At 42.0% G+C, this 13,834-nt stretch overlaps 1 protein-coding gene across 1 annotated transcript in view; it reads left to right on the top strand.

Moving 5' to 3' along the window:
• Positions 1 to 13,834, top strand: part of PKDCC (protein kinase domain containing, cytoplasmic) — a 54,994-nt gene that overhangs the window by 26,747 nt on the left and 14,413 nt on the right. The window contains exons 2-5 of the mRNA XM_088477290.1: positions 1,492 to 1,614; positions 3,674 to 3,945; positions 6,177 to 6,256; positions 7,815 to 7,922. Coding sequence (XP_088333416.1) covers positions 1,492 to 1,614; positions 3,674 to 3,945; positions 6,177 to 6,256; positions 7,815 to 7,922 — 583 coding nt within the window. The remainder of the gene's footprint in view (positions 1 to 1,491; positions 1,615 to 3,673; positions 3,946 to 6,176; positions 6,257 to 7,814; positions 7,923 to 13,834) is intronic.

The following is a 13,834-nucleotide window of genomic DNA, read 5'->3' as shown; positions in this document are numbered from 1 at the left end:
ATAGGGATCCTCCCAATAGATCTAGGGGTAACACCCGCCAGCGATAAGATGAGATAAGGGTATCGCCAGTGATAAATTGTTCATGCCTGTTTATCAAGGTACAATTATCATTGCGGTCCTCCTCCTCATCTCAGGGTGGCAATAATAGGGCAATAGTATGTGTGTCTGGGTTGTAGTCAGGAAATCCCAATATTAAAAGCCCGACACGGGACTAAAGATTGGCGTCGAAATCCCGAAACCTATCATTCGCCCCACGACAAAATCCTGACACTCGGCATACCTCAAGAAGGTAAGGCGGGTGTCTTAGGTTCTAGCCGCTGAGGTGGGAAGGTTATCTTTAGGAACCCCCGTGGGTACTTAGGGTTAGGCACCCCCCTGGGAGAGTTAAGGTTAGGCTAGGGAAAGGGGAGTTAGGGTTAGGCACCCCGGGGGTGAGGATAGGGTTAGGCATTCCCCCAGGAGGGTTAGGTTTAGGGTGTGGGAAGGGGGGTTAGCTTTAAGCACCAACGGGCTGTTAGGCACTAAGGGGGGAGATTAGGGTTAATCACCACTAAGGGAGGGTTAGGGTAGGGTTAGGTCTTCCGCTGTGGGTATTTGATCGGGCGGCTATTCAGTCGCCAGCATTACCGATTCCGTGTGTATACATACTGTATATATGTTTATAAAGTGGAACTGTGCATGCATGAATGGCCAGCTAGGTCACACATGCACAGATTCCCTGACACTGACCTGGTGAAGTGGTAAATCTGTAATGCTCAGGGCCAGTATTGCTGAGGCAGACTATTAATGCCCAGCTATCCCGATTATATTTTATTAATAAATTGGGCCATGATAGAAAAACCTTATTGCATAGTTTTTAGTAAACAGACCCCCTAAACCTTAAAGACTAACTACAGTAGCATTTTTTCTTGATGATAGAGGTTGGGTACTCGATCCTGGCACACACAATGCCAACAGTCAGAAACAATACCATGAACAGTTTGGTGGGTACACATTTGGTCGTTTATTGCCATCATGCTCCATATTTATCCATATTATTTAGATTTTTATTTGTCTAGCTGTCATTTACGGTTGTAGTAAAACCTTGACTTATAGTGACATAAAGGTGAATAATTTTCTGAAAATAAATTGTTTTAACATAACTTGTAAATGCTTTACCCTGTCATCAATAGTGGGTTATACATAATGACCATGGCAGACAGTGTTATTTGTAGATCATCTCAGCTATTGCTGTATGTGTTTGTTGATATTTTTCTTTAACTTTTATGTCACCTAAGCACAGTGGAAATGTCCATTTTGAATGAATGGCGCCAGTCTAGGAACTAGTGACGTTGCTGAGGTACGAGGCACAAAGTGTTAAGCTGAATATTGGATTCAACCGTAACATTTCTGCAGCTATTGTTCCAAGTCTTTAACTGTTTATTTTTAATGTAACAATGGATTTAAATGTCCTACGGATTGATCTCACCTGTCTGTGTCCTCTCGTTTCAGTTGCATGGCTACTGTTACCAAGACAGTAATGACATATCTGACACCCTGACAACTATCACTGAACTGGGATCCCCACTAGAGATGATCCAGCTCCTACAGTCATCTTGGGAGGACAGATTTCGAGTAAGCGATCATTTTATGTCATTTTGGCAACTATCTTTAGGTATAATATGCTTCTGAAATGTTTGCATATAATTTGTGAATGTTAAATAACAGCTATTTCATATTAATTTGGTTTAAGTTTTTTCTTGATTGGACCTTAAGGGGGAATTCAATTAACCGCTGGGTTTACCCCTTAGCTAATTGATTGCGCTGCCAGATTCAATCAGCTGTGGAAACCCACCGCACTAATTAGAAGAGGCAGGAATTTTCCTCGCAGCCTTTTGGGGTTGGGTACGGGATGCCGGCAGTCAGAATCCCGATGTCGGCATCCTGACGGGTTAGGATACCAACACCTGTCGGTCTGTATCCTAACCCTCCCCTTCCCTATCCTAACCCTCCCTTCCTGGTGCCTAAACCTAACCCTCCTCCCTAGTGCCTAACACTAACCTTCCCCCTAGTGCCTAACCCTAACCATCCCCCTAGTGCCTAACCCTCAGTGCTGCCATCAGAAATTGTGGGGCCTGGGACTGACAGAATAGGCAGGTCCCCCATCCCCCCCCCCGGTCCATTATTGAATGTAGTCTATGCAGCAAGGCCCTGCATTTTTATTACCCCCCCCCCGTTATTGAATGTAGTCTGTGCAGCCGGGCCCTGCATTTTTATTACCCCCACCCCACGCTATTGAATGTAGTCTGTGCAGCCAGGCCCTGCATTTTTATTACCTCATCCTGCCCCCCCCCCGTTATTGAATGTAGTCTGTGCAGCCAGGCCCTGCATTTTTATTACCCCCCCCCGTTATTGAATGTAGTCTGTGCAGCCACGCCCTGCAATTTTATTACTTCACTCCCCTCAATCCCCGTTATTGAATGGAGTCTGTGCAGCCAGGCTCTGCATTTTTATTATCTCACCCCCCCCCCCCTGTTATTGAATGTAGTCTGTGCAGCCAGGCCCTGCATTTTTATTACCTCACCCCGCCCCCCCCCGTTATTGAATGTAGTCTGTGCAGCCTGATCCAGGCTGTGCATTTTTATCTGTCCTCCTTCCCCTGCTGACCAGCCATTTCCCCACTTACCTTATGCGGTGGCTACTTCCTCCATGGTCCACCAGGTCAGCACTGCAGACGCGCTCCTCTTAACCCGCGGCATCTCCAACGTCGACCTCGCCCTACAGTGGCGCCGTGACGTCATTACGTCAAGTGCGCTGACTCCATCAGGCTGTCACTAGTATAAGCTGATGGAGGAGCGGCCCGAGCGGGCCCTGGCTGCCTCCTCCAGCTCTATGATTTACTAAAGGCTGCCGCGGGGACCAGGTCGGCGGGCGGCAGCAGCGGCGGCCCGGCCCCCTTTCCTCTCTACAAGGGGGTAGTTCAGCAGGCTGCAGGATCTGCAGAGGTGGTAGTAGCGGGCGGGGCCCCTCCCACGTTCAGACAGAGGCCGGGCCCGGGACTCCAGTCCCGGCATTCCTCCCCTGATGGTGGCCCTGCTAACCCTAACCCTCCCCCTAGTGCCTAACACTAACCCTACCCCCAACCTCACTACTTACCTTCGGGATGCCGGTGCTGGGATTCTGACAAGTGTCGGTATTCCGGCACTGGCAGTCTGAGCGCCGGAATCCCCGCAGATCATATCCCGCCTCGTGAACTATGAGGAAAAAATCAGATCCTGCATTTTAATGCGCTGAGAATCCCACTGATTCCGCACTTTACGTGGAATCAATGGGCAAGGGCACATTAACCCCTTAGAATATTTGCCTCCTGTACAATGTAAAAGAAGCAAAATTCAGCCTCTCAATTCAGACATGAGGCCAAGGGAGGAATGGTGCATCCCAGGGCCTCATATCAAAATTTGAGTAGGGGCTTGTGGTCCGGTGCATACTCAGAAGAGAGTAAAGACCTGTTGCAGCCACAACACATGCCCCTTCTATATTTCCACCCCGCCAAAAGATGAATAACATGAGGATGGGTGACTAAAATCAGATTTGATCATATAATCTGTACATCTTTTGATTTTTACGAGCAAATGAATTGAAATAAGATACAAAACAAAAAAAGCTAATTATAATTCTATTCTATACATTGCAGATCTGCCTCAGCCTAGTACGACTGCTGCATTACTTGGCCCATTCCCCTCTCGGCTCCATAACCCTCCTGGATTTTCGTCCTCGGCAGTTTGTAATCGTTGATGGTGAACTGAAAGTAACTGATTTAGATGATGCAAGCATGGAGGAGACACCTTGTACTGCCAATGATAATTGCTTCATGGAATTTCCAGCAAGAAATTTTACACTCCCATGCTCTGTTGAAGGTAGATGTCAAAACATGAATGAGAAGAGGAACCTCTACAATGCATACAGGTATAACAGACTTCCTGGAGTCCCAACAGAATGAATGGGTATTTCAGAAAGTGATATTAATTATTATTTTTTTTTTATGTAATTTATGAATATATATATATATATATATATATATAGTGTTTTGGGTAGTAGTTTTTAGTTACAGTATAGCTTTAGCGTTATAGTACACAGAATGTCACAACCATTGTCATGTATTAGAACATTTACACGTATATTTGTCAATTATACAAGACTCTTTTTGATTTTTTTAATCAGCTTTTATTTCGATTTTGTGTCCCTTTAGAAATCCGTTGTTGACCTTGTGTATTTTTTTTGCCTCATGATTTACACACGACCTAATGAACTTTTCTTGTCCTCTTAATCTGCCTTGGTTTCCTAATCCCCTTTGAACTAACAGAAGCTTTCCTTGTTGCCTTAAATCTGTGTTTCACAAAGGCACACCAGCAGAGTGTTGTAGGGGAGAATACGCTTTCTTCCTTTCAGCGGACAGTGAGCGTGTGCTGATTTATGACACTTCGCATTAAGCCAAAGGTTGATGATTTCAACAAACTAAAAGGCCCTGATGAAAATGAACTGCAGCGAATGGACGTCTTGTGGAAACTCTATTCATCTCAACCCAACCACTAGTAAATAGATTATAGGGGTACTTGGCAAGTCATGGCATATCAAAACGTCTGGCCAACAGATAAAGCTGTTTGAAAGAAAAAGAGGACTTCAGGAAATAATATAATATAATAATAATAATAATAATAATAATAATAATAATAATAATAATAATAATATTCTAGCAAATTAGAAATTCTCATAGTAAAAATATTTTTTGCATACAAAACTATGCACGAATGGTTCCGTAATCAACAGCAACCAATCAGATATAAGGATTCATTTATCTAAACTCTGCAAGAAGGTAACAGGAAATCGTTTGTACATTTATCCCTGCACAAGTGTTCCTACTAGTGCAAATTACAAACAGATTTTTTTTCTGACAATTAAGCAACAAGGAATATTATTACATTATATTACATTTAGATTTATGGTTATAATGTAATTTACCTCACATAAGTAAGCAAACTCTTAGCTTATAATAATAATATAATATAATAATAAATTAATACTAGTGACACTACAGTAACTGGTGGCATCTAAGTTATGCAGACATCCACTCCTTTCATTATGAATTATGAATATCTGATTTAAATATACTGGTGTAATAGTGCGTACACACGGGACGATCTGTTCAGCGATTGAAATCGCTGAACGATCTCCCTTGAAATTCCCGGTGTGTTGGTTGAATTATATCATTCAAGCACACACCAACAATATCACTCCGGACCAACGACCATTGGCCTGCATGCATGGACGATTAACGATTTTGTTATCGTCCATCATTGGTAGATTGTTGGCAGCATAAAAATGAACGATATGAATGATTTAACGATAAACGATATTGTTATCGTTCATATCGTTCATTTAAATCGCACCGTGTGTACGCACCATAAGATTAATGAAATAATAATAATAATACAACATTTATGGCTATATATTTTAGGGAATATTTACATAAAAAGGGAGAAGAAACAAGTCCTTACTGTATATTTTCCTCAAATAACAGCTAATATTGTTACCCATAGAAACCAGTCAGATATTTGCATTCATTCTTTGATTGGTTGCTGTGGGTTACAGCTTTTAGCATTTTATTTTACTGCAAATTAACTTGAAAAAAGAAGAAACCAAAGTTGTATGAAATTTATGGAGAAAGCAGTTTTATCACACTTAGATTTATCACTCTTGCTTTTACAGTTTAACTTGTTTCTTATAATTTCCATGTACCTTTGCTTACTCTCTGGTGCTATCAGCCTAAATTACTGATGGAACACACCCAAATTTATAAAGTTCTTCCATTGGTTATAGACGTTCAGTTTACCCAAGTACCAGACATCCTTACAAATAGCCACAATCTGCTAAGCTCCAGAGCAAGCTGCTGTGTTAATGGAGCATTTACAGGTGATTACAAGGCAGCCTTGTGTCTAACGAGCCTTGTTTTTGGTAACCAGACAGTTGGGGTTGGGTCATTTATGACATTTTTATCAGGATATATGGCTATATTTCCTGAGTGGTGTAGTAATTATATTACTCACTGGAATATTATTTTATATAGTCTAGTTTTACCCACAAATGCACTTTAAAAAAATAAAATTATTTGTTAAAAATGGGTTTCTATTTTTCTGTAGGTTCTTTTTTACGTACCTCCTGCCTCACAGTGCACCGCATTCCCTTAGACCACTGCTGGATGCCATAGTGAATGCCACAGGTATGTACCAAAAATAATAATAAAAAAATACAACACTTTAACAAAAATAACTATGGAGTTATTTATTAAAAAAGTAATTATCGCCATGATTTACTAATAAAATATCAGTGGTGCTGCAGAGTATAACTCTGCCACTCTGCAATACTGGCTGAGAGCTTTAAGAGTAGATGCACACATTTGTGATCCAGCTGGTCGACTCATACATGCACATTGGAACTGGAAACCTTGCTAGGGCTTTCAGTACTACCTGTAAAAATAAATAAATATTTAAAGATAGATAGATAGATATGAGATAGATAGATAGATATGAGATAGATAGATAGATTGATTGATAGATAGATAGATAGATAGATAGATAGATAGATAGATAGATAGATAGATTTATTTTGAATTTGGGGTCTGGAACAGATGAGAATGTCACACTTCCTAGAAGAAGCAGGAGATGGGAAAATGTAAGTTTGTTGAGACTCAGAGCTTTATTGTGTGATTTGAATGGATGATGGAGCTGCTGTCTAATCAGTGCTCTCTGCAAGATACGTCAGTGGACTTCAGACATCTCTTACCGACTCCAGCACGAGAAGTGAACAGTGATCAGGTGCTGAGGAAAGGTGTAGAGATAATCTTGCACCATGGCTCATGGGATTATTGGGCTCAATCTGTCCATAGCCCCACCATAAATCTATGAATGATCTCTGGAAGTATTGTAGTATTTACATTCTCAATGACATGGTACTAAGAAGACTTTGGGCCTGATTCAGACCCACTCGCGAGCGGCTGTCCGCTCGCAAGTGGGTCGATGTTATGCACTGAGCATGCGCACGACGGAGGGAGCTCCGTTGTGCGCATGCGCCAGACGCGACGAGCGAAGGAAAGTCCTTCGCTCGTTGTGTCCGATCAAAGGGGGCGTGCTGTCAATGTTGATTGACAGCACGCCCCCTTTGGTGGGCGTGCCGGGGGCGTGCCTCCCTGACGGGGGCGTTCCCACGGGAACGCCTCCCGTCAGAAGCCGGCCCACTGACATCACTAGTGATGTCAGTGGGAGTGATTTTGGCTCTGATAGAGCCAAAATCACTCCGGAGCTTGCGGTTGAAAACATCAACCGCAGGCTCCGGCTCGCAATTTCGATGGTCGCGATGGTCTCGACCATCGCGGCCATCAAAAAGCACGCTCGTATAGCCTGTGGGTGGTGACCCACAGCTATACGAGCGTCCAGGAGGACGCTCCATGAAAATGGAGCCCGGCCCTCATTCAGAGCGTGCGCTCTGCTCAGAGCGTACGGCTCTGAATGAGGGCCTTTGGCTACAATTCCTACCTGGCTTTGAGTAGCAATGCTATTCAGTGGCGTGGTGGGGGAGCTCTTTAAAGAGAAGCATTGGCCTCTTTATACAGCTTAATCTGGAAAATACTGTAAATTATGTAACTTTGTCATTTTAGCACAGCTCAAAAAATAATGAAGATCTTTTATTAGCATTTAACTTAAAATGGCTATTTTGTATTGTAATAAACCAGGAATGGCTATTTTGATTTATACACTTTATAAACATATTTTATTGTTCAGGTGAACTGCGTTGGAGTATTGAGGAAACAGCCGCGCAATTTGAGAAGGTCCTTTACTTATACAAGAGTGGTTCGTACCTGTCAAATGCTACACATGTACCTAAAGCTGGTAAGCATTCACTTTAACTGATACTCATTTCATTGTCTGTTGAGTGATAACTGTCATCACAGTCTAATTAGGTCTTAGATGGCAATAAATAATACAAACATTGCATTGTTGAGAGTGAAGATAGTACTGGCCAGAAGCACAAACACACACTGTTACAGGCCCTTTCTTTGGAACTTTCAATAAAGGAATGTTAAATAGTAAAACTAACAACAAAACATTCTAAAACTGGAATCCACTCATCTCTATCAGAACTTTGGTCCTGTCTTGTCATAGCAAAACCACTTTCACATAAGATCACACAAATGTCATGTAAACATTTTGTTGTATTGTACAAACTTTGAAAAACCATCAGTCATCATTTTGTAATTTGCAAATATAATAATATTTCAGTCATGAATATATTAGTGTTAATGCTTGCAGTGAATTATTACAAGGCTGTCCATGTGAACTGTATTAAAGAACACTTTCCTATACGGTATGTGTTTGGTATCCCGGTCGGTTGGGATGCAGACACTTACATTACCGGCGCCAGAATTCCGACGCCGGTCAGATTCCCGGCGCCGGCATTCTGGCCGCCGGGATGCCGAAGGTAAGTAACAGGGTTGGGGAGAGGGTTAGGTTTAGGGTTAGGCACTAGGGGAAATTTTAGGGTTAGGCACTAAGAGGGGAGGGTCAGGCTTAGGGGGAGGGGAGGGGGAGGTTAGGGTTAGGCACTAAGCAGGGAGGGTTAGGGTAGAGATAGGGGGAGGGTTAGCATACCGACCAACAAGTGTCGGTATGTTAACCCTCTCTGGATCCTGGCGTTGGGATTCTGACCTCCAGGATCCCGACTGCCGGTATTTCATACTCATACACACAGTAAAGAAGCTATTTTGTTGGCCAAGATGGTGTAATGGGAAAGGCTGCAGTGGTAACGACTGTGCAACCACACTGTCCAGATAAATGTAACGCCCCACCCCAATGCATTACATCATAACTTATTTGGCTCTACTCAAATAAAATTTTAGGTTTTGGGTGGAGTTCATCTTTACCCATCATACTTGTATTAGCGATGAAAAGCATTGATTTGTTAAAATTATAAATTATTTTATTTCCTTTAAAAATGAAAAACTCAATCTGTTTATAAATTCAAGATATTTTCTACTGCTGTCAGTGTACAGTATGTTTCTTTTCAGTCCGTACTAGAAATTTTCATGCCAAGAGAAAGTTTTGGTTACAACAGGAAGAGGAAATCATTTACTGTAAATAACTGTATATAAATCACAATGTATCAATGTTACGCAATAATTGTAAAACTAGGAAATGAAAGTGTTTGTAGCAGCAAAGCAGAGCACATGCCTTTAATTTGCTGATTTATCCTCCCTCCGGTGTTTCAAATCCTTAATAAAATGCTTGTTATACCAAGAGGAAAAAAAGACAGCGAGCGTTGTAACATATGGAGCAGTTGCCCTTTCACACGTCACCCCACTGTTTTCGATAGAGGAAAAACCATTCCTTTGAACAACACCAAGTGTGAAAAGTGATATTAACAATTACTCTGAAAATCCAGTGAAACAGCATGTGAAGCCCAACGTTCCCATAAAACAAGGTTTAACAAGGTGAACCCTGATCAGGTTACAAAAAAATGTAGGTCTTAAGCTTTAAAAATGTTAGAGCTGTAAAACATTTATAGTGCTTTAAATTATAATGTACTCCTAACGTTGTTTCTGCAAACCGGGCACACTGTACAGAGAGACTTTGAAAGCTATTCCTGTGTGGAACTGAGATAGGAACGACCAGGGCAGGATTTGGACGGTTATTGTTATGGGTAACTAACTAGACATTTTCCTTTGTAATGTAGACATTTTATTGCCAAGAACAGCTAACGTCTCTTTGTTTGATATTCAGAGAATCAGTGTTTGTTTTCTTGTGGCATGTCACATTGCACAATCATTTAGAATTCAATAAATAGCTTTACGCTTGCATGTGACATCGCAATTTTGGGGAAAATGAGAAATATGTATGTATCTATTTCAATAAAATGACTAGGACAGAAAGAGAACTATGCAAAAGCCCATAAGCTCCAAGCCTCTGGAAGTGTGGGCAGCAAACCTCTACTATAAGAGGAGGACTTACTGTATGTATGCACCCTTAATACAGGGCGATATTTTCTAGGCAGCAGCTGATGCGTTGGTGGTTCACTGATAGAGAAATTGTATAAATTGTTTAGTAAATTGGGGAATGGGAACCTAGAGCCTGATGCTGAATTGAACTTATGATGCTTGGGTAATCTGAAGCGCCAATTTACCCTGGGTCATTATAAGGGTCATGGAGTCATCCCACCTTTTATGTATATATCCCACCTTGGATATGTACACAAAAAGATGCCGCCACCCCCTCCCCATCCAAGGTCTCAGTAATTCTTTGCGTAGCATAAATTGCTCAAATTTGCACCAAACACAGAAATCACACACATAACCGACAGTGCAAACTTGCACGTATCTGTCATTATGTGCATCCATATGACTGTAGAGACAGAACGGGGAAGGGTAGAGGCCAATGCGTCTGATGCAGACCATGTTAAGAGGCACAGACACAGAATCGCTATGATAAACCAGGCGAATTTGCTACCGCATCTTGCAATGTGTATTTCTCTGCTGCATATGTGTGAATATATTAGAGATGAGCGGGTTCGGATTAGTTCGGATTTCCACACCAATTTCGGATTTTTGCTGCAAAAAAATCGGGACTCAGAAAGAGGCAAAACGTCATCTTTCATTGCTAAACATTATCATTCCTAGACCAAAGTGCAGGAATGATGATGTTTGTCCATGAAAAATTACATTTTGCCTCTTTCTGAGTCCCTATTTTTGGCTGGAAAAATCCGAATTTGGCGTGGAAATCCGAACTAATCTGAACCCGCTCATCTCTAGAAAATATACTGTGTTTCAGTGTGTTTTAAAAGTAATTATTTTATTTATTTATTTATTACCAGTTATTTATATAGCGCACACATATTCCGCAGCGCTTTACAGAGAAGAATATTTGGCCATTTACATCAGTGCCCCAGTGGAGCTTACAATCTATATTCCCTACCACATTGCACACGCACACACATACACACTAAGGTTAATTTTTGGTAGGAGCCAATTAACCTACCAGCATATTTTTGGAGTGTGGGAGGAAACCGGAACACCCGAAGGAAACCCACGCAAGCACAGGGAGAATATACAAACTCCATACAGTTAGGGCCATGGTGGGAATCAAACCCACGACCTCAGTTTTGTGAGGCAGTAACGCTAACCATTACACCGTCTGTGCTGCCATTTTTTTGCGACTAACCCTGCTTTAGTCCCCTAGGGCGAATTCAATTAGGCCTGGGGTTTGCTGCATGGGGAATAGCTCTGGATTTCACGCCCTGGAGCTATTCAAAGAATTGCATTTTCCCCGTTCAGTAAACCATGGGTTAATGCGCGCTAATCCCTAGATTCCACGCAAAGTGCTAAAATCTATGGATTTCCCCGCAGTTAATTAAATTTGGTAGCGCGTTGAATTAGCTGCGGAGTAAACTCCCCTCTTAGTGTTCAATCACCAATAGCCTTTTCAGGACCAGGCAGGAACATTGTTTTAATATGTACAGTATAATAAAGCAGTGATGCAGAGACTGTGTATTAGTCTACTGCCAATTTACAATAAGTGTCTGTCCCCACCTTGTGTGGTTAAGCAGCATAGTGGATATCAAATATCAAACATTAGTTACCTGAATGTAGTTCATTAGAGCTCATTTATTATTGACACAGAGCACTTTTTATTTTCATTGTTTGATCAAAATGAATATAATATCAGTAAAACATCTTCGTTCCATTTTTTAGTGATCCACTCCTACACTCTAGTTGTATTGTGATGATGAATAATACCACTTTTACACCAAAATTCCGGGTCTGACCCGGAGGTTGGAACAGTTTTCCTATCCGGATCAGACCCAGACCGACGATTTTCCCGAGCCGGCGCCGTTCACACCGGAGCCGGGTCTGCATAGACCCGGCTTTTCCGGCGTGGAAGTGGACGCTTGAAGATGATGTCATCTCCAAGCGCCACTGAGGCCGGCCAATCGGCAGCCATGCGGCGCGATCCAGGTAACTGTGATCCGGATCGTGCCGTTTACACTGCATGGTTTCACGGGTTATTCCCATATTAAATCCTGCTAGTTACCTGGGTTGGATTGCTGGGTCACTCGACCTAGGAATCCAACCCTGTCCCCTTTTACACCAAGGAGCTACCCGGGTTAACCCTGCAATAACCCGGGTTTTAGCTCTGGTGTAAAAGGGGTATAAGTGGTGATCATCAGACATCAGCTATATAAATAATTCTGTGCCACAGATTTAAAATTCTAATACCTAATTAAAGATATATGTTAGAGCAATAGGAGCTGTTTTCTTTCTTATATATTTGAAAGGTTTATTAAAGGTAAACAGTGTGGCTTTGGGGGCTCAGACCCAGAATGTACTGGCAGGTTATAGCTTGGCCATGTTTTCATTTGGTAGCTAAAGTTGGTAGTAAATGCAGTCAGGTTTGCAGAGGCTGAAATAACTGGTCATTAAGAGTGATTAAAATCAGATTGAAGGCAATTCCAGCTATTTAAAACAATGAAAATCTGGTCACAAGGCTTTTTTGTCGAGAGACAAATCCTTATTAGAGAAAATGCTGTATTCCAACCAAGAAAAAGAGAAATAAAGAAAGCGAAGACCTGTTAAAGTAGTTTTACTAAAAAATTGTTAAATGGTGTCTGAAGAACAATGGTTCAAATCCAATATGTAATGGGTTAGTACTCAAAGGAAGTACAGTATAAATAAACAGCTTTATACATAAACTAGAGAAACACCCAGTAAACATTTAGGACTTGATTGATATTTGGACACAAGTGCATTTGCATGTTACATAAAAATTGTTGTACAACTTCCAGTAACACTGAGCACATAGAGGTTCATCTGAAATGTGTGTTTTGTAGGTGTATTTTTGGAGCTTACACAAAGTAGCTGTAAAGCCGCATATCCACTAGCAGATACCGTAATCGTACGACATCGTAATCGTACCGTCGTTCCCCTTCCCCTTGCAGTGCCTACACTGAACGATTGATCATCTCTGAACATGGGCAATCTGTCGTTATCAGCAGATTGACCAGTATGTTCAGTAGATAATTGATGTCGGCAACGACCAGCAGGAGCGCGCATCGCTGGCTGTTCCGACATAATAATGGCCAATTTGTACACGATTACTTAGCGATTGTGCGATTACAATGTTGTAATCATGCAATTGCTCAGTAACATCGCATAGTGGATACGCGGCTTAAGTTCTGCACTTTACAAGTACTTATCTTGCATTTCGGTTGCTTTTTGCTTTTAGAGTAAAATGCATCTAAACACAGGGCCGTTACTAGGGTAGTGCGACCTGTGCTATGGCACAGGGCACCACAGGGCAGGGGACGCTGTTTGGACCTGTCACTTTTCCTGTTTATTATCAGTCTTACTTGTAGCTTCCTCTTCTTTTATCCCCAGCATCTCCTGGCTGCCCCAGGAGTAAACCTATCTCTTCACTGGCCCTTCCCCATGAGGCCATGGCCCTTTTTCAGGTGCACTATCTTATGTCCCTATTTAAAAAATGGAGGGGAAGGTGGGGGCACCAATGCTCTCTCTGGCACAGGGCACCAAAAAGTCTAGTTACGGCTCTGCCTAAACAGTCATATTTGTCTTGCATATTTGTATGGACGCTTACATGCAATTGTAATTCACCTCCTTGTATCATTAGGGGGAGGGTGTCCAAAGGGTTGTCAAAGAAATCCCCACATTTTTTGCCAAAAATAGGGATTTTGCATTTTTTTCTCCTAGTCTGGGTTGGAGAAAACTTTTCTCCAGTTTTTTCTTTGCCTGTTGCCA

This window comes from Taudactylus pleione, unplaced genomic scaffold (assembly GCF_031769625.1).
Source record: "Taudactylus pleione unplaced genomic scaffold, aTauple2 ptg000201l, whole genome shotgun sequence".
Taxonomy (NCBI): Eukaryota; Metazoa; Chordata; class Amphibia; order Anura; family Myobatrachidae; genus Taudactylus; species Taudactylus pleione.
Note: the sequence above shows the minus strand (reverse complement) of the source record. Positions and strands in the feature narration are given on the sequence as shown.